Source organism: Cebus imitator, unplaced genomic scaffold, assembly GCF_001604975.1.
Source record: "Cebus imitator isolate Cc_AM_T3 unplaced genomic scaffold, Cebus_imitator-1.0 Scaffold113, whole genome shotgun sequence".
Classification (NCBI taxonomy): Eukaryota; Metazoa; Chordata; class Mammalia; order Primates; family Cebidae; genus Cebus; species Cebus imitator.
Window position 1 is genome coordinate 6301939 of NW_016107428.1, and position 23289 is coordinate 6325227.

The 23289-nt window shown below is 36.4% G+C and overlaps 1 protein-coding gene across 1 annotated transcript in view; it reads right to left on the reverse strand.

Annotated features, from left to right (window-relative positions):
- DNAH7 (dynein axonemal heavy chain 7) overlaps window positions 1-23289 on the reverse strand; it is a 344809-nt gene that overhangs the window by 181209 nt on the left and 140311 nt on the right. The window contains exons 20-24 of the mRNA XM_017538741.2: window positions 12410-12603; window positions 10358-10556; window positions 5192-5332; window positions 2206-2418; window positions 715-824 (exon numbers count right to left, since the gene is read on the reverse strand). Of these exons, the coding sequence (XP_017394230.1) occupies window positions 715-824; window positions 2206-2418; window positions 5192-5332; window positions 10358-10556; window positions 12410-12603 (857 nt within the window). The remainder of the gene's footprint in view (window positions 1-714; window positions 825-2205; window positions 2419-5191; window positions 5333-10357; window positions 10557-12409; window positions 12604-23289) is intronic.

Consider the following 23289-nt stretch of genomic DNA (forward strand, 5'->3'; position numbering starts at 1 on the left):
ACACACACACACACACACACACACACACACACACACCATGGAATACTACTCAGCCATAAAAAGGAAGAAAACAATGGCATTTACAGCAACCTGGATGTAGTTGGAAACCATTATTCTAAGGAAAGTAACTCAGGAATGGAAAACCAAACATCGTATGTTCTCACTTATAAGTGGGAACTAAGCTATAAGAACACAAAGGCATAAGAAGGGCATAGTGGACTTTAGGAACTTGGGGAGAAGGGTGGGTGTGGGGTGAGGGATAAAAGACTACACATTGGGTACAGTGTACACTGCTCAGGTGATGGGTGTACCAAAATCTCAGAAATCACCACTTAAGAACTTATCCATGTAACCAAATACCACCTGCTCCCATAAAGCTATTGAAATAAAAAATAAATTTTAAAAAGAAAATGCAGTGTCTCAAGGGAATAATAAAATGACTCAAATGATCCAAGAAAAATTCAAAGTTTCAGGAAGAAAAGCGGGATGAACGGGTCAACAAAAAGTGACACCTACTAATACTTAGAGACCTAGCATTGAGAGGAGGAAGTCAGCAGAGAAAGAGAAAATGAAGACAAAGCTGAGAGGAAAATTAACAGTCTAGGAAAAAATAAAATGGGCTAAATTTACAGTATGGAAGACAATTTGGTATTTTTAAATATATCAATGGTACAGGGGTCAGGGAAAGTTATTTCCAATAGATCCTTAAATTACCTGTAACATCTATCTGTGAGCGGTGTAATAACCAGCCTAGGGGAATTTCCCAGATATTCATATCCATATCTCAAACCAGCATTGATCATTTTTGTTTCTAAATGATTTTCCTAGGATAAATCAGATAAAATGAAGTTACTTTAAACAAAATTGTAAATAATATGAAATCTCAAGCTCTTTAATAACTATTATATAGACATCTTTAAAATTCACTTTTCAGGTGTCATTTGATTCCATGGCAGAATTCATTATCTCGTTTCCATGAATGAACAATTGAAATCACGGACTTTAATTTTTCCCCTAGAACATATTAGTATTTGTCCCTTACTTGTTCCACATTTTTTTATCATTGTGTGTTCACAATACAGCAGATGTTAATCATCATTTAACAGATGAGGAAACTGATGCTTAAAGAGAATAAGTAACTTGCCCAAGGTTACACATCTGGTAAGGGGAGAATCTGGCATCTGAAATGATTCTACCATCTGAGCTTCTAACTCAGTACTAAATACGCTGCTTCTCAATTTGTTTCCCAGGATTCTAGTTCCTGCCTCTTCTCTCCTCCCATTCCATGCCTCCCAAGACTTCCACAAAAGCCTATATATGAAAACTATGCACCTGTCTCTGCCCATACCCAATAGGCCCTATCTTGCCCACTGTACTAACTGATTCCTGCCCTGCTTGCATACCCCATCATGACTACCATTACCATCTACCCAGATGCCCTGGTAAAAACCATGTTTCTGGCTTCTTCAACTGTCGATGAGAAGAAACTTTTTTTTTTCCCCTGAGACAGGACCTCACTCTGCCACCCAGGCTGGAGGGCAGTGGTGCAATCTTGGCTCACTGCAACCTCCGCCTCCTGGGTTCGAGCAATTCTCCCACCCCAGTCCCCAAGTAGCTGGGATTATAGGTGTGCCCCACCATGCCCAGCTAGTTTTTGTATTTTCAGTAGAGATGGGGTTTCAACATGTTGGCCAGGCTGGTCTTGGACTCCTGGCCTCAAGGGATCTGCCTGCCTTGGCCTCCCAAAGTGCTAAGATTACAGGCATGAGCCATCATACCCAGCAAAGAGGAAACTTTAATGGCCAAATCAGACTGAAAGAGTTTGATTCATACTTTCTTTAGATACATAAGGAACCTAAAAAAAAATTTTAAACTGACTAGTCCCAACACTGTGCAGATTTAGCAAACCTAGCAATTCATTTAAGATGAGTAATTTTTGATAATTACTCATAATTTTTGTGTATATATGTATATATGTTTATATATAACTATACATTTGGATATAGATAAGGACACAGATATCAATACAGATGATATAGCTATCAGCAGCTTAATCTTCAATCTAAAGAAGTGCTTATTTGGGTATACTCTGCCATCAGCAAAAGATCCTCGATTACTGCTACATTTCCCATGTGAGCCAGCAAGCACAGATTAAAAATTAAGAGCTGAAATTGCTGTGTAATAACATTCAGTGATACCACTTACTTGCCAATAGTACCTAAGTTGACTTAACCATTCAAAGTCAGAGTCATCACTGACATTTTTTTTTACAAGTGATGAGAGGACATCTCTAGCATGGACATCCAGTACCACAAGTGCTCCCAGAGTTACGCGGTTCTGCTTGGACAATTTGCCACGCACCAAAGTGACAATATCATCAATTTGTATGTTACACATTTCCAAGTATTGCTCAAGAGCCTGAAAGAAAAGAAAATATTATTTCCCAATATGATCAAAATTACATTGTACAAAACATCCTGAACTAGTATATACACAAATTATTCTTGACATTTTGATCACAACTTTCTATGTAACACAATTTAGAAGTAATTTGTTTTTCTTACTACAAAGGTATTGGGTGAACAAGCTCAATCAGGCCAGATATAATGGATATATGCAATTTGTGTCTACTCATTATCCTTTCCTTTTCTGTTTCTATTTCTTTATTCTCTGTGGTTTTGTTGGAGTTGTCAATCATATTGCCCTCCATGGCAATATGAAAGAGGAGATGGGTGACTAGACCAGAGCCAGTCATAGTTCTTCCCGGGGATTGCTGTGTAGATTGAGAGAATAAGTGCTTTTCACTATGCTTGGTAGGCTGTGGATATGCCAATTTAAAGTAACTACAAGCTGTAATCTGCTCTATAGAATAAAACCTACCAGAGCCTAGTAGAGACAGAGAGCAACAACAAAAGAGAGGCCACGGATGGACATGGTAGCTCAAACCTGTAATCCCGGCACTTTGGATCACCTGAGGTCAGGAGTTTGAGACCAGCCTGGCCAACATGGTGAAAACCCTTCTGTACCAAAAATATCAAAATTTAGCTGCATGTGGTGGCATGTGCCTGTAATCCCAGCTACTCAGGAGGATGAGGCAGGAGAATCGCTTGAACCTGGGAGGTGGAGGTTGCAATGAGCTGAGATCATGCCACTGCACTCCAGCCTGGGTGACAGAGTGAGATGAGAGAAAGCAAGATGAGAGAGAGAGAGAGAGAGAGAGACAGACACACACTGACTGACTCTGTTGAGAGAGAGGGAGGGAGAGAAGGAAAGAGAGAGGGAAAGAGAGGAGAGAAGGGAGGGAGGGGAGGGAGAGAGGGTGGGAGGGTGGGAGGGAGGGAGAGAGAGAGAGAGATTGACAGACAGACAGACAGACAGACACACACACACACCACAGCACAATGCAGCCTAGAGGTCCTGATTCTGACTACTCCTATTTGGATCCTATGAGTCCCTCTAGTACTCTTGTATAACCTTTGTGAAAGGGGTTTGTGCCTCTTGAAATATAAAGATGCTAATAAACAACATTGTACATTTTAGTTTATAATAAGCTAATGCCAGTTCTGAAGACCAGGCTTGCTTCTCTTTTCTGGTAGGTAAATTGAATGAGTAAGTTAAAAAAGAGAAGGGGACTTAGGACAAAAATAAAATTATAGTCAACAAAAACCACTGTGCTTAAGAGAAATATCAATGTGCTCCAGTGGACTGATAGGGCTTTTTCTACTCTAAAAACATTTTATAAAACCTGTACACCAAGGAATTTATTTCACTCTGTTACAGCCATTGCTGAACGGCAGCAATGAAACTAAAAGTGAGGGTTCCTAAGAATGAGAAAAAGCTTAAAAGTCAGAGATGAGGACTGCAAGTTGTTTCAAGGGGCACTTTTCTTGTTTCCTGAAATACTTTATCTTTTTTTATTATTATTTTTAAGAAAGGTCATTTTTCAAAGGGTTGGTGTCCAAACACTGTTTCATTTCTATTATTTACGTAGTTAATTTGCTATTAATTTTCTTCTTCAGCAGTAAAAAATAAACTTCTGTCCCACCCATGTTTAACCCACATGCAGGGAAATCCCAGGAGGCTGCACGTCCCTTGGTGGGCCATTTCGGTGATGGAGAAATCCCTCTGTGTAAGGTGGTTGGTGAATGGTAGCTTAAAAGTAGAAGGACAAAATGAATTCTCTGGACTCACTGAGGAAAAAAGAAAAATACACATGGGGAGAGAAATCCAAGGGCCCAAAAATAAACTCAGGGGCTTACTGCTGTTAGGGAAACTCCTCTGCCCCAGTGCTCTGGTTTTCATGAAGAAACAGCTTTTTCCTGAAAACCCTTGACCTCCTGTCCTACACACTATTTCTTCTTGTAGAGGAGAACTAGGTGACCTGTTGGTAAGTTAGAATAATTAAACATGTGTCACTCAGTTCCTTACTCTTTGGAATCTGTCTGTCTACAGAGAACATGCATCCTTCTCAAACCCAAGTTCAACAATACCTTAAAGACATTTCAAATCTCATGTTTAAAATACATTTGAAAATCATGATTTTAAACTAAAGAACTATAAATACTAGGTTCCAGTTGACTTGCTTGAAATCCTATCTCAGTGATAGAACTGTTGCAATGAATGTAATCTTGGTTTTTAATAATTACAATCTAATATTAAATTCATATATCTAATATTAGAATATTTACATATTTAATACTAAGCATCATTTAAAATATCCATAATTATTATGTATTCAAAATCAATACATTAGAAATAAAAATATTCACAGTAAGTCAACTGGAGCCTTTTCTATATAGGGTAGTTTTATTCAAGGCGTAAAAGAGAATACTGTCATTTTATTTCCTGCTAATGTTTATGAGTTTCTTAGTCCTATTATCACTCTATTTTTAAAGGCATAAAAGTGTATATAACAAGATTGAGGTTCTTGAACCTCATTAACTCATATCATTAACTTTTATATACTGTGAATAAACATGATTTAAACATAAATTTTGACATTACTGGTATAAATTTTCCTACATATTTGTTACATGCAAGTTTTATTTTAAAAATCTGTAATTTGGCTTGCAGCATAAATTTTTAAGTGAACTGTATTTATTTTAGTTTTTAAAATAAGTGTATTCTGGCAATAGTGACTATTGAAAAAATGCTACAAAAAATAAAACGCTGAGGGTTAATAAAAGCTTACCTTTATTCCCTTTGGAATAGCTGTTTGTACTTCTTTCGTCCAAAAGATTTGGGATACACAGAGAACAGTTTGTCCAGGCCAATCCCTTACCCAGTTAATTCGCTCATATTTTGTATAGGCAAAAATTGCAACCCCAATTACCTAATCAAAAAAGAATATGCTAAAAATCAACCATTTACTGAACAAGTTATACAACTGAAAGCTAAACTCCTAAACTAGATTAACTCATGCCACTCAATTTTTTACAACATTCTTAGACAGTTATACAAGACTCACTTAAACCATGTGATTATAGCTATTTATATTCAAGTTTAATCATATACCTATGAGCAAGGCAAACATACTATATAACATTTTATTTCGCTGATGTATTATCAATTTGTGTGAACCACAATGTATCAAATATTCATTTGAACAATTTTAGCCAAAGGCATGCTACATACATTTGGATTGAACAAGAGTGAGCAATTTTACTGCAAAATACAATTTCAAATAATTCCAAAATGAGATCCATCAAATTTATAGATGATTTTCCTGTAATTTAATCCGATCTCTACTCAGCCATATGCACGTATGTAAATGCACACTTTGGCATCACACAATCTCAAGTTCCTCCTGTGTTTCCAGGCCTCATTCTCTCTCAGTCCTGTAGTTTGAAGCCCAAGGCAATGATGTCGAGACAGATGTACAATTCATTCATGGAGAGTTGAGGGCTGTAAAGTCAGGAAGACTAATTTTGTACTTCACTACGTATGTTCGGTGGACTGATACATCTCCTCTTCTACTGGCCATCAGTGGGAAACACACTAGTCTGTTAAATGCATCAACCAAAAATAGTGACGTCTGTGAGGTGGTATGTACTTTAATGTTTGAATTTCAGAAAAAATTGTCAGAGTTAGATTTTTCTGAGAAATACCTAAGTATAGTTAAACCATTCTTGATTTCTAGTCCTGCCTGGATATTTATAGAATGGAACAATGATAAAGGGAAGAGTTCTGGCTGTTGATAATAAAGACATTTTTAAAAGGAGAAACAACCATGGAAAGGGCAGGTGAAAATGGACAGCTGAGGGATGGGAGAAGCAAAGAAAAAAATAGAAAGGCATAGCAGACAAATACCAAGAAAATGGGGTAAATATGTACTCTAGAAGAACACTGTGGGAAGAACAAGAGAAAGACATTGAAATCTGGATCACAAAAAAGGATTTCTATGTAGTTAGATGAGGAAAAATATGATTACACAAAGTTCCACAATATTGTATGTAAAGTCTATTATTATATCTATGTTTACCATATTATATATGAGATATATATATATATATAGAATACATACATGTAGAAGACTTTCAAGCATGCAAATACACATAGCAGAACATAGTAACACACCTATCTCCTATTTGTAGAATTGTATACTGCGTTTGCTTGCATATTTTGTCAACATGTTAACACACACACTTATGCATATTTTTTAAAGATACATTCTACATCTTTTTTTAACTTTATTTTTTATATTTTTCAACTTTGATTTTAGATACAGGGGGTATATGTGCAGGTTTATTACATGGGCACATTGCACCCAGGTAGTGAGCATAGCGCCCAATAGCTAGTTTTTAAACCCATGCTTCCCTTTCTTCCTCCCCCATCTAGAGGTCTACAGTGTCTATTGTTGCCATGTTTATGTCCATGTGTGCTCAATGTTTAGCTCCCACTTATAAGTGAGAACATGTGGTATTTGGTTTTCTGTTCCTGTGTTAATTCCTTCAGGATTATGGCTGTGTTGCTACAAAGGACATGATTTCATTCTTTTTTTATGGCTGCATATCCTATACAACTTCTTGCCACCCTATCTTAATACTCTGAGATAGCAACCAAAATACTTTCTCCAAGTACTTTGACAATCAAAATTAAAAGAGTAGTTGAAATAGTATCAGATATACATAAAATAATGATGTATTATTCTATACTACATCAATTAGCAAATCATATAGGCCAAATCCATACTGCTTACAAGTGGTTAAAGTGGAATTTATTAATATTGCTAATGGCTATAAAAACATTAATGTTATTTGTCAATATTTATCGAGGCTATGAAAACTCATCATCTTTGGCCCAGCAGTCCTACACATGAGAAGTTATACAAAAATTAAAATTCAATCAAAGAAACCAGCTATATGCATAAGTACATTTATTGTAATATAATTCATAATAGGGCGAAAATCAGACCTGTCCAAAAGATTTTACATTTTCTGGAAAATATTGTGCAGGCAGGCATTAAAGCCATATTTAAGAGAAAGAAAGATTAAGAGAGAAAGAAACAGTGGTAATATTGAACATCTAGATTCCAATGAATTTTTCTGAACATTTGTGGGAAAATCTGACACATTAATTTAAATATTAATTGGAAGTCCTAGACAGAGCAATCAGGCAAGACAAAGAAATAAAAAGTATCCAAATAGGAAAAGAAGAAATCAAGCAATCCCTCTTAACTGTTAATATGATTCTATAACTAGAAAACTCTAAAACTCCATCAAAAGACTCATGGAGCTGATGAATGACTTCAGTAAAGTTTCAGGATATAAAATCAATGTATAAAACTCAGTAGCATTTCTATACCCAAATAATATTCAAGCTCAGAGTCAAATCAAGAATACAATCCCACTCACAACAGCCACACACAAAAATAAAATACCTAGGAATTCATCTAAGCAAGGAGGTGAAAGATGTCTACAAAGAGAACTACAAAACACTACTGAAAGAAATCAAAGATGACACAAACAGAAAAATATTCCATGCTCCTGGATTAGAAAAATCAGAATCATTAAAACACTCATACTGCCCAAAGTAACCTACAAATTCAACACTATTCCTATCAAACTACCAACATCATTTTTCACAGAATTAGAAAAAATATTCTAAAATTTACATGGAGCCAGAAGAGCCTGAATAGCCAAAACAATTCTAAGCAAAAAAACAAAGCCAGAAGCATTACATTAGCCAACTTCAAAGTATACTATAAGGACGTCATATCGAAAACAGCATGGTATGTGTACAAAAACAGGCACATAGACTAATGAAACAGAATAGGGAGCCCAGAAATAAAGCTGCACATCTACAGCCATCTGCTCTTCAACAAAGTCAACAAAAACAAGCAATGGAGAAAGGACTCCCTATTCAATAAATGGTGCTAAATAGCTGGCTAGCCATAGAAGAAGAATGAAACTACTCCCCATCTTTCACCATATACAAAAATTAACTCAAGATGGATTAAAGATTTAAATGTAAGACTTCAAACTATAAGAATCCTAAAGGAAAACCTAGGACACACCATTCTGGACATTGGCCTTGGGAAATAATTTATGACTAGGTTCTCGAAAGCAGTTAAAACAAAAATAAAAATTTAATTAGTGGGACCTAATTAAAGAATTCTGGCACAGAAACAAACAAAAAACCAACCAACCAAACAAACAAAAACTATCAACAGAGTAAACAGACAACCTATAGACTGTGAGAAAACATTCACAAACTATGTATCTGAACAAGTTCTAATATCCAGAAACTATAAGGAACTTAAGCAACTGAACAGGCAAAAAACAAATAACCCCATTTAAAAAAATGGGCAGCAGACATGAACAGATACTTCTCAAAAGAAGACATACAAGTGGCCAACAAACATATGATAAATGCTTCACATCACCAATCGTCAGAAAATATAAATCAATAGGACAATGAGATACTGTCTCATACTACTCAGAATGGCTACTACTAAAAAGTCAAAAAATGCTGGTAAGGTTACAGAGAAAAGGGAAGGCTTACACACTATTGGTGGGATTGTAAATTAGTTCAGCCGCTGTGGAACGCAGTTTGGAGATTTCTCAAAGAACTTAAAATGGAACTACCATTCAATCCAGCAACCCCACTGCTGAGTATATATCCAAAGGAAAATAAATTGTTCTACCAAAAAGACACATATACTCATATGCTCATTGGAGCAGTATTCACAACAGCAAAGACATGGAATCAACCTAGGTGCCATCAATGGTGGATTAAATTAAGAAAATGTGGTAAATAAACACCATATAATACTATGCAGCCACAAAAATAATGAAATTATGTCCTTTGCAGAAACAATGGATGCAGCTGGAGACCATTATCCTAAGCAAATTAACGCAGGAACAGAAAACCAAATACAACATGTTCTCACTTATAAGTAATTGGAAGCTAAGCTTTGGGTATGGACACAGATAGGGATGGCAACAATAGACACTGAGAACTACCACAAGGAGGAGGAAGAGAGGGGGCCAAGGGTTGATATACTAACTATTGGGTACTATGCTCAGTGCCTGGGTAATGGAATCAATCGCTCCCCAAACCTCAGAATCACCCAATATATCAATGTAACAAACCTGCACATGTACCCCTGAATATAAAATAAAAGTTGATATTTAAAAAAATAAAAATTAAAAATTATTTATACTCCCCTCCCATTCCTTTGCTTCATCATGATTTTTATTCTTTACTAAAAACTTGAATGCTAGGCTCACATTATAGTAAGAAAAAAAAAATGAGTGCTCAATCTTTATTTGTTGGCGTGCCTTGAAATTCTCTACTAACAAAAATAACTGCAAATGATTGAGCTGACAATATGTTTTATGAAATGTGGAAAATACGAAGTTGCTATTAATGGTAGGAAGTATGCATGATCTTCTAACATTTTAGTATGCATTTTATGTAGACACAGAACAAAAGGATTTATGCATGTCAAGGAGACTGATGTGATCCTGTAGAGAGGTGTTTCCAAGGCAAGACTAAAGATAGACTGCACAGAACAAAGTGTATCTAATTAATGATGAAAGGACTAGCATGTAGACGCAAAAAATGAGCAGATGCATTACTCAAACCCAAGTGTTCCGTAGTATGGATGGTATTTTGTCCCACATGTCTCGTGAGTCACTACAAAATTACTATCATAGACCATCTCTTCGCTTCAAGTTATCTATGACATTTGAATTGGCAATTCCATGCCTCCATTTCTGTCTAAGTAACAGTATATTTATCAATAGTATATTCTTTTAACATAATATTTTTAATTAAATCATTTCAGACAATATTTCTAATAACATTCATACTCTAACATCCTTTTCTAAAAATGGTAATTATAGTCAATTACCTTGTGGATGGAGTTAATCATAACTCTCTCTAATTCAACCAACCACTTCTCCACTTGACCTCTGGCTTTGGCTGTTGAAATGATCTCTTTGAGTTCCACAACCTCTCCTTCACTACTCTTCATGTGAGTAATGTCTAAAGTTTCCGTAAATTCTACCTTTGCAATTCCTTCAAAACATTTCTTCAAGTGAGGTTGCACCCTGTCAGGAAAAACATTTTTAAGAGAATTAACCAAGTTAAAACAATTCCTTAAATTCCAGTGCTCTTCGTACACCAATTGCCATTTAAAATTCATAAATGCATAATGTTATGCCTGTGCTAGGTAGTGCTGGGAAAGAAATATTGAGCAAAAACCAGACCCCCTCCTCCAAACAAACAAAAACACAATCTTTGCCCACATGGATTGTACAGTCCAGTGAGAAGTCAGCATTAATTGAATAATCACAAAAGATCTGTAAAATTGCAGTTATAGTAAGAGCTACAGAGACAACCACAAGGCTTTGTCTTCAAAACAATGAATTAAAAGATGCTAAAGGTAACATAAGGAGAAAACCAATCTCGACTAACAGATACATGAACCTAAAGAATCTTCAAATGCACAAAAGTAGCCATTTCAACTGGGATCTTCAGAGACTGTTTGAAAATTCTGGACTATGTTTAGTGACTTACGTACTTTACAGTTTACTAAATCAACTGCTTTGACAGTATCCAACTATTAGTCTATTCAATGTAATACAGAAGGGACTGACAAAATCACTCACTTTTGGCAGACTACCAACAACCCATTGTATTCATCTTTCAAATGGGCAAAAAGAAGCAGAGTATAAAAACTTACATAGAAATCTGAGCCTAAATTTGTCTTTTTCTTTAGATTATAGTCTCCTATTTTGAAGGCACAAAACACAAAATTAATAAATTTGCTTAACAAATATCTATTCATTGTTTATATCAGATACTCTTCTAAGGATTGGGGAATCGGCAGTGGGAAAGAACAGCCAAAAAATCTCTACTATGGTAGAGCTTATATTCTGCTAGAGGAAGACATACAGTAAACAAGTAATTATAGAGTATGCCAGATGATAACAAGTATGCAGAAGTAAAATTAGGCAACGAAAAAAACTCAGTAAAGAGGGCAAGTTTAGTGTGGAGGGAGCTGCTTCTTTAAATATGGTGGTCAGGGAGGGCTTCCCTGAATGACAGATGTTTAAGCAGATTTCCACAAAGACTTATAGGAGGTAAAGGAAGAAGTCTGATGGACATGTGGGTAAGGAAGATCCCAGGCAAAGAGAACAGTACATTGAGAAAGTAGGCTGCCCTTTTTACCAAGGAATTGCAAAAAGTCTGGTGGACTGCAAGCAGAATGAGCAAGAAGACTAGTAGGAGATAAATAGGAAGGATAACAGGGGAAGAATAATCTGTATGGGGCATTGCAAACCATCGTGAGGGCACTGGTTTTTATTCTGAATATGCTGTGAAAGAGTCGTGTTCTGAAAAATCTGTAAGATGTGGTAAGTTAAGAAATCTGGCTGGGTGCAGTGGCTCATGTCTGTAATCCCAGCACTTTGCAAGGTTGAGGTGGGCAGATCACTTGAGGTTAGGAATTCGAGACCAGCCTAGCCAACATGGTGAAACCCCATCTCTACTAAAAATACAAAAATTAGCTGGGCATGGTGGCACACACCTGTAATCCCAGCTACTTGAGAGGCTGAGGCAGGAGAACTGCTTTAACCTGGGAGGCGGAGGTTGCAGTGAGCTGAGGTTGTGCCATTGTACTCCAGCCTGGGCAACAAGAGTGAAACTCCGTTTCAAAAATAAATAAATAAATAAGAAATGAAACAAAATGAGAAAAGAAAAGAAAAAAATCTATTCCACTGTTCCTTCAGTATTACTTATATTTTTAATAATTATCCAAAGTTGATTATATAATACTGGAACATTCTTATAGAAAAATTATCATATAAATATGAATATATATATTTATCTTCTACTTTGTTCTAAAAAGTAAGTTTAAGCAAATAAATTCAGTCATGTATTCTACATGTAAATTACTTACCTAGTGGGATCTTTAGTCTCAGATAGTATCTCAAGAAGTTCATCATTTGACAAGAAAAAGAATCTGGGGAAAAAGAGACGTTTCTTTTCCAAATATTCATTAAGTCCTTTAAGAATGAGCTCCAAAAGTTCATTACATTTTTTCAGTCTTTCCAGCATTCTCTCAATGGTTACAACTGTCAGAACATGTTTATCCTAAAAATAAAAATAAAACCCACTCAATTCAAAAACACTAGATACTAACTTTATTTATATTCATACTATATTTAAGATTATATGTTTGTAATCAAACAAAGGTCATGTAAACTTTAAGGGGAGTATTTATTTTTTAAAAGTGGTCTTGCATATTCCAGGTCTACTTACTCTCTCTCTTTGATTCTGTAAAAGTCACACTGTTTTAATACTCAGTCCTGTTCATAAGTTCTCATTCTAAGTTGAGAAGTGTAAGAGACAGAAAATGAGAGAGAGAGAACACTGCCTGAACTCACAAGAAGGACAGTGGAAACAAACTAGCATGAGATATTTTCTTTTGTATTTATTCATTAAGGAAAAGAATTCTAAATAGTAAGTCATTATAATTATTATTTTCAATTTTATTGTTATGAATAATAATAAAATAACAGAATCCCTGTTTTATAACTATAGAGAGAAAAGTAAGGGTTGGGGAAATGAGGAAGAACGTTTTCTAAGAAGATCTTACATTGTAAACAATGACCCTTGGAACTACTTTATAATACTTCTTGCTGAAGGACTCAAGTTCAAAATGCGCCTTTTCTCAACTCTCTAAAGTCTAGACTGTTCCACCTTGAAGACATGGTGAACATTCTCACCTGAAAGTGTCACTGTGAGCTGTTTGCTTTAAAGTGATTTAAACACAATCAAATATTTTTAAAAGAGCCTTCTTTTATGCTGTGTATTCAAAATAAGAATGATAACCAAGTTTATTTTAAGAACTCATATGTTTTAATAAGTAGAGTTTATTGATTTCTCAAAATACCCATACAGTAACTACTGAGTTTATGAAAATCTTTATAAATACATGTTAAAATACAACCTAGATACAGGTGAAATAGAATTATTTCTACTTTTTTTTCTTTAACATGGTTGATACCATCTGAGTCTATTCTTGGTCTTATAATTCCAAAGTCAGTGTTCACCATTGACACCACTGACAATGTAAGGGAAGTTCTTTACTAAACAAGCTTGAAGGTGTTTAAAAAAAAAAAAAGGCGCTAACACAACAGAGATTTCAATCGCCAAGCAACATACTTCATGAAAACACACCAGACGTTTAATAATGTAAGTAACAGAGAATTTTAGAAAATTTATATGAAATTAAATCAATAGAATACTGTTAAAAACTAAGTATTAAATTTCAAGATTAACTAATTAGGTTGTTTTGGTATTTAACCATGACTGAGAGATAACCAAAAATGTAAGCAGTAAATTTTTTCATACAGGAATTTTATTCTATTTGAGGAATCTCTAAAGTACATTTTTGTTAATGTACTTTGTGTCTGAAAAGGAAAGATATAATTTTCTGCTTTTTTTTTTTGGATTATAACAATGTAATTTGGAAATGGCAAGTTAATCAAACAAAATAATTATCATTATTACCTGTTTTCTCAATAAACATGAATATATAAATCATGTAATGTAATTAGATCAACTTGTCTTTAAAGGTGCATCATTTTTAAAAGGGATTTTAGTACGCTTCCTGTTTTATATTCTAAATACACACACACACCCACCCACCACCCAGACTCAGACCATCTTGTCCTCCTAAATCCAAATATCGAAACAGTGTTCTTAGAGTGCCACCTGCTGGAAAAGTACTTGGGGAAAAAAACTGAACTGTGGCTAATAAATGTGAAAAACTCCTTTCACACATGAACAGTATTTGTTATTCTCAACCAAAAAATTTATTGCAATGTTTCCATTCTTAATCTAAGATTTGAAAGCTAAAAAAATTAGTTAAGTATATTCCTTTTACTCAATATTATAATTACCCAAACAACAAACAAGCAAACAACAAACCCTGGAAAGAGCATTCATGTAAAATTTTCCTATTGTTGAATTTCCAGGGTCAAACTTATTTAATCAGATTAGCTCCAAAAAACTCTGAACCAAATATGTTACTTTTAAATGAACATAGGCAATAATCTATGTATCTTTGTATATGGATTTAAGATTTTAAAATAAAAATAATCATCTTATGACTGGAAACTCATCTACTTTCACTCTCTCCCACTGAGAAGATGAATGTAATAAAGACTGTATCAGATAAAGAAAGGGCCCCAAAGTTGCACAGACCTGGTATCTGTCCCACACTCTATTCCTTATTACCTGTGTGACCTTAGATCATTTGCTTAATCTGAGTCCCTTTGTTATCTTGAAAATTGGAATAAGAGCCCTCTCTCAAAATTCGTATGAGGACCAAATTAGATAATGTTTTTTAAGTGACTAATATGACACCTAGAACACACAGATGCTTGAAGCAACCCTTTTGCTACCCCTTTCCTTCTCCTCACTGCAAAACTGTCTCTTGGGCGGGGGGACTGACTCCAGGGAAAGTGGAAAATGAAGCATTTACATCACTCCATCTGTTTTGTGGAGTTAAAATGAACATTTTATAATCTGCCATTCTTCAAGAAAGGTATTTATCTTAGTAAAATAACACTGACTTTAAATCCCTCTAAGGATTGTCATAAAATCCTGGTACAGAGTGAGTATTCCATGAATGAATGCTTGAGCAAATGCAGGTTGAGCTACACCTGGGCTCATACAGGGAAACTCGAGGAATACACAAGCTTCCATGTCACACCAGGCTGGTACTTCTTAGGTATGCCTTCAAGACACAGCAATAAGATGTTGTAACAGGAAGCCACTACAAATTTGAAACTTAGTATGACTTCCCTGACACTTTAATTACTTTCTGTCTCCTTCAGGGGAAGAAATGAATTATTAACTGTAATATTTTTGGGTTAAAGTCACACTGACAACTTTTTCATGTCTTCTTTTACTTCACAAGCATCCACCAAACTCATCAGCTCTAGTGATGTTCTGCTAGATTTACATTTTTAAACCCAAAGGCTGTGAAATCAGGGCCTGGAAACTTGGGGTAAATAGAGAGCTTTCTAATTTCTGCTACCAGGAAGCTTCATAGAAAAAACAGTTCTGTCACTTCTCAAGGAAATAAGGGAAGACACAAACAAATGGAAAAACTTTCCATGCTCATGGATAGGAAGAATCAATATCGTGAAAATGGCCTTACTGCCCAAAGTAATTTAGAGATTCAGTGCTATTCCCATCAAGCTACCATTAACTTTATATGCAAAATTAGAAAAAAAAAACTACTTCAAATTTCATATATAACTATAAGAGAGCCCATATAGCCAAGACAATCCTAAGCAAAAAGAACAAAGCTGGAGGCATCACACTACTTGACTTCATAATATACTACAAGGCTACAGTAACCCAAACAGCATGGTACTGGTACCAAAACATATATAGGGACCAATGGAACAGAACAGAGGCCTCAGAAATAACACCACACATCTACAACCTTCTGATCTTCAACAGACCTGAAAAAACAAGCAATGGGGGAAAAAATTCCCAATTTAACAAATGATGCTGGGAAAACTGGTTAGCCATATGCAGAAAACTGAAACTGGACCCCTTCCTTATACCTTATACAAAAATTAACTCAAGATGGATTAAAGACTTAATTGTAAAACCTAAAGCCATAAACACCTGGTGAAGAAGACCTAAGCAATACCATTCAGGACATAGGCATGGGCAAAGACTTCATGACTAAAACACCAAAAGCAATGTCAACAAAAGCCAGAATTAACAAATGGGATCTAATTAAATTAAAGAGCTTCTGCACAGCAAAAACAAAAACTATCATCAGAGTGAACAGGCAACCTACAGAATGGGAGAAAATTTTTTGTAATCTATCATTCTGACAGAGGGCTAACATCCAGAATCTACAAAGAACTTAAACAAATTTACCCAATTTACCAAAAAAAAAAAAAAAGTGGGTGAAGGATACGAACAGACACTTCTCAAAAGAAGACATTTATTCGATCAACAAACATAAAAACTCATCACCACTGGTCATTAGAAAAATGCAAATCCAAACCACAATGAGATACTATCTCACTCAAGTTACAATGGTGAGCATTAAAAAGTCACGAAGCAACAGATGCTGGTGAGGATGTGGAGAAATAGGAATACCTTTACACTGTTGGTGGTTGTGTAAATTAGTTCAACCATTGTGGAAGACAGTGTTATGATTCCTCAAGGATCTAGGATCAGAAATACCATTTGACCCAGCAATCCCATTAGTGGGTATATACCCAAAGGATTATAAGTCATTCACATGCACACGTATGTTTATTGCAGCACTGTTTACAATAGCAAAGACTTGGAACCAACCCAAATGCCCATCAATGATAGACTGAATAAAGAAAATGTGGCACATATGCATCATGGAATACTATGCAGCCATAAAAAAGAATGAGTTCATGTCCTTTGCAGGGACTTTGATGAAGCTGGAAGCTATCATTCTCTGCAAACTAACACAGGAACAGAAAAGCAAACCACATATTCTTACTCCTAAGTAAGAGTTGAACAATGATAATACACGGATACAGGGAGGGAAATACACTGGAGCCTATCGGGGGGTGGGGGGCATTGGGGAGGGAGAGTATTAGAACAAATGCCTAATGCATGTGGGGCTTAAAACCTAGATGACAGGTTGATAGGTGCAGCAAACCACCATGACACAGTATACTTATGTAACAAACATGCACATTCTGTGTATGTATCCCAGAACTTAAAGTAAAATTTAAAAATAAAAAATAAAAAGAGAAAAGATGATTTTGTATACTTAATGGAATTAAGTGCAAGTCTGCTTAGTGAGCTTCTGGAAACATAAACTTCCTAATCCAAAATCCCTAGAGAACAGAAAATTGGTAAGATCCTCTTTAAACCTTTTGCAATTTAAGAAAGAAAATGTAGGTTGACAGAGTAGAACTTTAAACCCCTTATACTTTTAAGATTCCTTGATTTCATCAGGAGCAGAAATTCCTTCATTTTAGAGTCAGGATATTTCTAGGATTAATCTAAATCTTAGGCCCCACTTGACTAAAATTGAATTTTTAGAAGTTTTCCAGAATAAACTCAGAATTTGTAGAATTAACAATAATTCAAGGATCAATCTGAATTATTGATTTACTCATTTAACAAACATTTACCAAGGGTCTAATACATATTAGTGACTTTTCTCAGTGCTTGGGTGACAACAGTGAACAAAATAAAGATCCCAGCCTCCAGGGGGGAGACACACAATAAATAACAATAATCATAAGTGATAAATTATATAGTAAGGTAGAAGATGATAGATGCCACAAAAAAGAAACAAGGGATAAAGAGTGCCAAAAAAGTCAAAGGTAGATTAGTTTCAGATATGCTCAATGTGAGCCCCTTTATGAAGGTAATATTTGAGAAAATTTATCAAGGTAGCAAAGCATTAGCATCACAGATATTTAGAGGTAGCACATTCTAGGGAGAGGGTCCAACCAGTGCAAAGGCTCACACTCTACCCTAGGGTAGAGCGTGTTTGTTGTTTGAGAAGAAGGAAGTGAAGGAGGAAGGGAGAGAAGGAGAATAAATGAGAAGAAAGAGAAAGAAGGAAGAGGAGGAAGAGGAGGAAGAAAGAAGAGGAAGAGGAGGAGGAGGTAGCCAGTATGGCTGTAATACAGTAAGCAAACTGAAAAGTTATAAAGACAGAGAGGTAAAAGGGTGGAATGAGCAGATTAAGAACTTTCCATTTAATGAAACCATTAATATGTCCTTTATACATAAGTATTTGTCCCCTGGATACTAAAATTACTTAATCTAGTTAAAATAATCTCTACCAGATTTCATCTAGAAAAGCCAAAAGTTGAGAAGCAAAATTATTGTGAGTAGATTACATGGTTAATTGGTGAGACATGTCACGTCTATTTTTACTCCTTAATTCCCAGATCCATGTACTCTGCCTATGAGAGAACCATATGACTGGAACAGACAGGGAAGATATACCATGTATACTCTAGAACTGCATCCCAAACTCCTATTATCTTCCCACAGTGATATGGTTTAACTCTGTGTCCCACCTTGAATTGTAATAATCTCACCTAGAATTGTAATCATCCCTATGTGTCATAGGAGGGACTTGAATGGGAGGTAAGTGAATCATGGGTGTGGGTTTTTCCCATGCTGTTCCCATGATAGTCTCATGAGATCTGATGGTTTTATAAAGAGGAATTCCCCTACACATGTTCTCTTGCCTGCCACCATGTAAGATGTGACTTTGCTTCTCATTTGCCATCCACCATGATTGTGAAGGCCTCCCCAGCCATGTGGAACTGTAAGTCAATTAAACCTCTTTCCTTTGTAAATTACTTGGTCTCAGGCATGTCTTTCTTAGCAGTGTGACTAACACAGAGATAGAGCAAATTAATCTTCAATATAAGCCAATTCACTTTGTTCAAGGTCAATACTCATAGTAGGACCTTTATTCTTCTCAGTGTCAGTCAACTGTCTTATATCCCTTGTAATGTGAGTTCCTTAGCACTTGCAATGTTGTGTGGAAACTGTGATAATGAGTAAGTCACTCAGTAAGTTAATGAATGACAGCACTGGCTGAAACTTGGGATGGGAAAACAAAAATTCATTTGGTGCAGACACAACACTGCTTGCTTCCATACTGAAAGAGGGCAAATATAATATTAAATTCCCTCTAAATGACTGCTGTATCAGAAACATCATGTTAATTCCTGCTGTTGGCAGCTTGAGCACCCAGCAGTGTTGGTGAGGGATAGTCTGTGATAACAATTCCTTCCATCATTCCCATCCCTGCCATCGTGACTTCTTCATTTAAAGCTACAGTAGCCATGAATCCCAGTTTGATGAAGATAGTTCTGGCTCATGCTTGCTTTCTCAGATTATTAATTGCTTTAACTCTCAAATGTTAGCAATTTGGACAATATATTACATGGTTATTCTATTTCATAGTTCACTGTGCATATAGTGGCCTCTGCTGGTTGACATGAACAGAATAGGTCAACTGGTCAACCATATAATTAAGTTCCTCCTCTTGCAGTTGCACCTGTTACTAAGCATTCACATGGAATACAAATATGCTCGCATTTAGGCATATTCTCTAATCCTTATATACCCCTTCTTCAGTCTTCCTTGTTCCCAATCCTTCAAACTTGTTTCTAAGTCCTTGATTATGCAGCAAAACTGTTTGCTACTGACCATCAACATAAATTTGTACTTCTGACCAAGTACTCTTTCCAAGGAAAGTTAAAAACAAACAAACAAACAAAAAAAACTATCTACTTATTGAAGTTATACCACAAGAAGAACTCCCTTCCTACTGTTCTTTAAGTTCACCCATAAGTGGGGTTATAATTTCCACTTCTGGATGGTGCAGGCATATTTGGCACAAACATCTACAAGCAACTCTCTAATTTCTTTAAATCCTATCAAGGATTTTCTACCATTTCAATCTCATTGAGATAGGCCATCATAGAAGCCAGGTTTGGTCAATAAACAAGTAAACAGGTCAGGCACAGGGGCTCAAGCCTGTAATCCCAGCACTTTGGGAGGCCGAGGTGGGCAGATCACCTGAGGTTGGGAGTTCAAGACCAGTCTGACCAACATGGAGAAACCCTGTCTCCACTAAGAATGCAAAACTAGCCAGGCATGGTGGCGCATGCCTGTAATCCCAGCTACTCAGGAGGCTGAGGTAAGAGAATTGCTTGAACCCAGGGGACAGAGGCTGAAGTGAGCCGAGATTGCACCACTGTACTCCAGCCTGGGCAACAAGAATGAAATTCTGTTTCAGAAAAAAACAAACAACAACAACAACAAAAAACCCACAAGTAAACAAAAGCACTCATAGCTCCTTGACTAGTGTGTTGAAACAGGATCTCTGGTAAGTACACCCACATCAACACATTTGAACATACCTAACTTCTTTCCTCCCTAGACAAGCACCATTACAATATATTGCCACTTATATTCATCTGCACCTCTACCAAGGCTTCTGGCAAGAGAGGCTAGACAGAGTTTGAGGGTCAGGCTACCCAGAGTGAATTAAATCCAAGTGTCCCCATTTTCAGTTATCACCATCCCACTCCTTCTAATAAGTAAATTACCTTACACATAACAGATCTAGAAAAACCATGAATTAAATTACATTGAAATTTGGTGACCTACTGAATCAGATTCTGTAACTCATTTTTGGCTATATCAAATTTGTAGCTATGAGAAACAAAGGGCTCTTTTAGGCAATCACAGATGTTTCTTAGTTGTCTAAGAAACTACATCTTGAGAGGAAAATTTAAAACTGCAAATTGTACCATTTCTTTAATTTCTCCAGTGCTTTCTAAAGAATTCAGCCCATCTCACATCTCTTGTACTTCAAATTCTCATCATATTGACCTATTCCAGCAGCCTCATGGTCCACCAAACACTTGCCTGTAAAATCGATTGTTCATTCTGGAAGTCTAAGAACACAATTGAGTGAGTGATTTTTACAATGCATGCCAGGCACTACAAGTGTCCTATTTTCAAGCAATAACTAGATTTTCACTGCTCTAAAACCCAAGTGAGTCATAAACAATCGTAGATCTCATACTTGAGGTTCTGGTGTATTTTATTCAAGTTCAGTGCAGAACCCCTCTATGTATTAAACAAAAAGGAATTTAATGCAGGGAATAAAGTGATTACAAAATCATTGGAAAGCCTAGGGGAACATACTACCAGGACAGATTCCTAAAACACAAGAACTGACTTTCCAGGATTTACTACTTCTGCTGCAATCAGGACTAGAGGATACTGCCACTGTAAATACTGAGTTCAAGAACCCATCCCGGTGGCTCTGATGCTAGAGATCAGTGGGTGGGACAGCAGGCCACCATTATCACTGCCTCACAATATCTATATAACTGGTAACCAGATAATAAAGTTCTATTAGAAAAAAAAGTCATGTGTTCATGATCTTGCTTAACAGCAGAAATAGCTAAAATGGCAGAAAGATAGTCACTTTCACTTTTGTCTTCCAAATCCCAAATGAGTGTATCTAATTAACAAGACAGAATTCACTTCCAGAAAGTTAGGTGTAGAGAGTCTAGGAGATGATGTTTTCTACTTTTCAGCTGACTAGATAGAGGTGAAATGGTTACTGCCAAATGATCATATTTACTGCAGTAAAGAAAATAGGAAAAATAAAGAATGAATGATAAATTTTTGGCCTGAGCAACAGAAAAAAAAATAGTGTTTACTGAGATGGGGTTAGACTAGAAAAGGAAAATGGGGAGAAATTTAAGAGTGTTTTTGTCTGCTTTGTATGAAATACAAAAACTTTGGTGGCTCAAAAACCAAGTTTGGCGGTGAAATGTACCATGCAGAGATAGGTTATCCACTTTCTTCATCTCCATCGGGTGGGCAATTAACTAGTTCCCATTCCCTGAATCTTAGGAAGGAGAGTCCAAGAGAGTCCCTAATTTTCTAAGTGCCTGAAAGGAGAGGAGGCTGACATCTTCCCTAGCTGGAGGTCTAGTCAGTCACCAGGTGTGCTGACCTGCTTCAATGCTACTAGAGCAGAAAAAAACTCTGGGAGAAGATGGTGTGATAGAACAGCCAGTGAAGAAGAGGCAAGAACTGTGTGCTCAGGGTTACAAAGTGGGCACAGAAGATGAATTGTACGTTTTTGCAAACCCCGCTTTTGAGCTATGGCAGGCAGCTGAAAATTTATTTCCATAACCTAATCTTAAAAGTTATCAGGCATATTAAGATTTGTGAAATACTGCTATAGTATGGGGCAAAAAGACTCACACATCAAAAAGATGTGGCAAAATCCACAGTCAGAAGGTCAGTTTGAAGATGTAGCCAAATGTGCCAGACAATGACCAAACGTAGGGGAGACACTCAAGATGAAGTCCCTCAGCAGCCAGACCTGTGTTGGGATATTCACCTGTCTACCCTGGGTTAATCTGCGCACATTACATATCCACAACTCTCCAAAAGGTTAGACCAGTTGTGAAGACCAACAGAAAAGGCAAAGTGCCTTGACATCACTGATAGGAGGGTGTCCACCTATGACCACCCACAAAAAAGGACAACTCATTTTGCAGGATCAGGTACATCAGAAAATGTTCTTTTACTCTCACTGTCTCTTTCTCCCTCTCCCTCTTCCTGTCTCTCTTCCCATCCCTCCCTTCCTCCTTCTCTTCACCCAGTCCTTGTCCCAACCCCAGATGAGACACACAGGAGGAGAGAAGTAGGGTGGGAGAGCAATCTCCATATCTCCCCGCCCCTGGAACCTCAGGTTTGCCTGAATTATGGGGAAAAGAAGAGCTCAGAGTAGAACAGAAGACAGAGGTTTTGAAATAGGTACAACTAAGTCTTCACAGACAAAACTCTCTTAATAAGTAAAAGTGACTGAAAAATTCCGGAATTAGATTGAAAGGTCAATAAGGGAGCCTCTCCCAGTAAGAAAGGGTTTTGGTCAAGTATAGTTGGTAGCAGGAATTATAAGAAGAAATTATAAGCTGAAATTAAAAGATTATTTCATGTTTATACCTCAAGGAAACCAAGACATCTCAATAAAGCTAGAATATATATATATATATATATATATATATATATATATGCACATATACATACACTCACACACACACACATAAAACACACACATACATACATATATATGCAGAATGTGCAGGTTTGTTACATAGGTATACATGTGCCATGGTGGTTTGCTGCACCCATCAACCAGTCATCTACATTAGGTATTTCTCCTACTGCCCCCGCAACCCA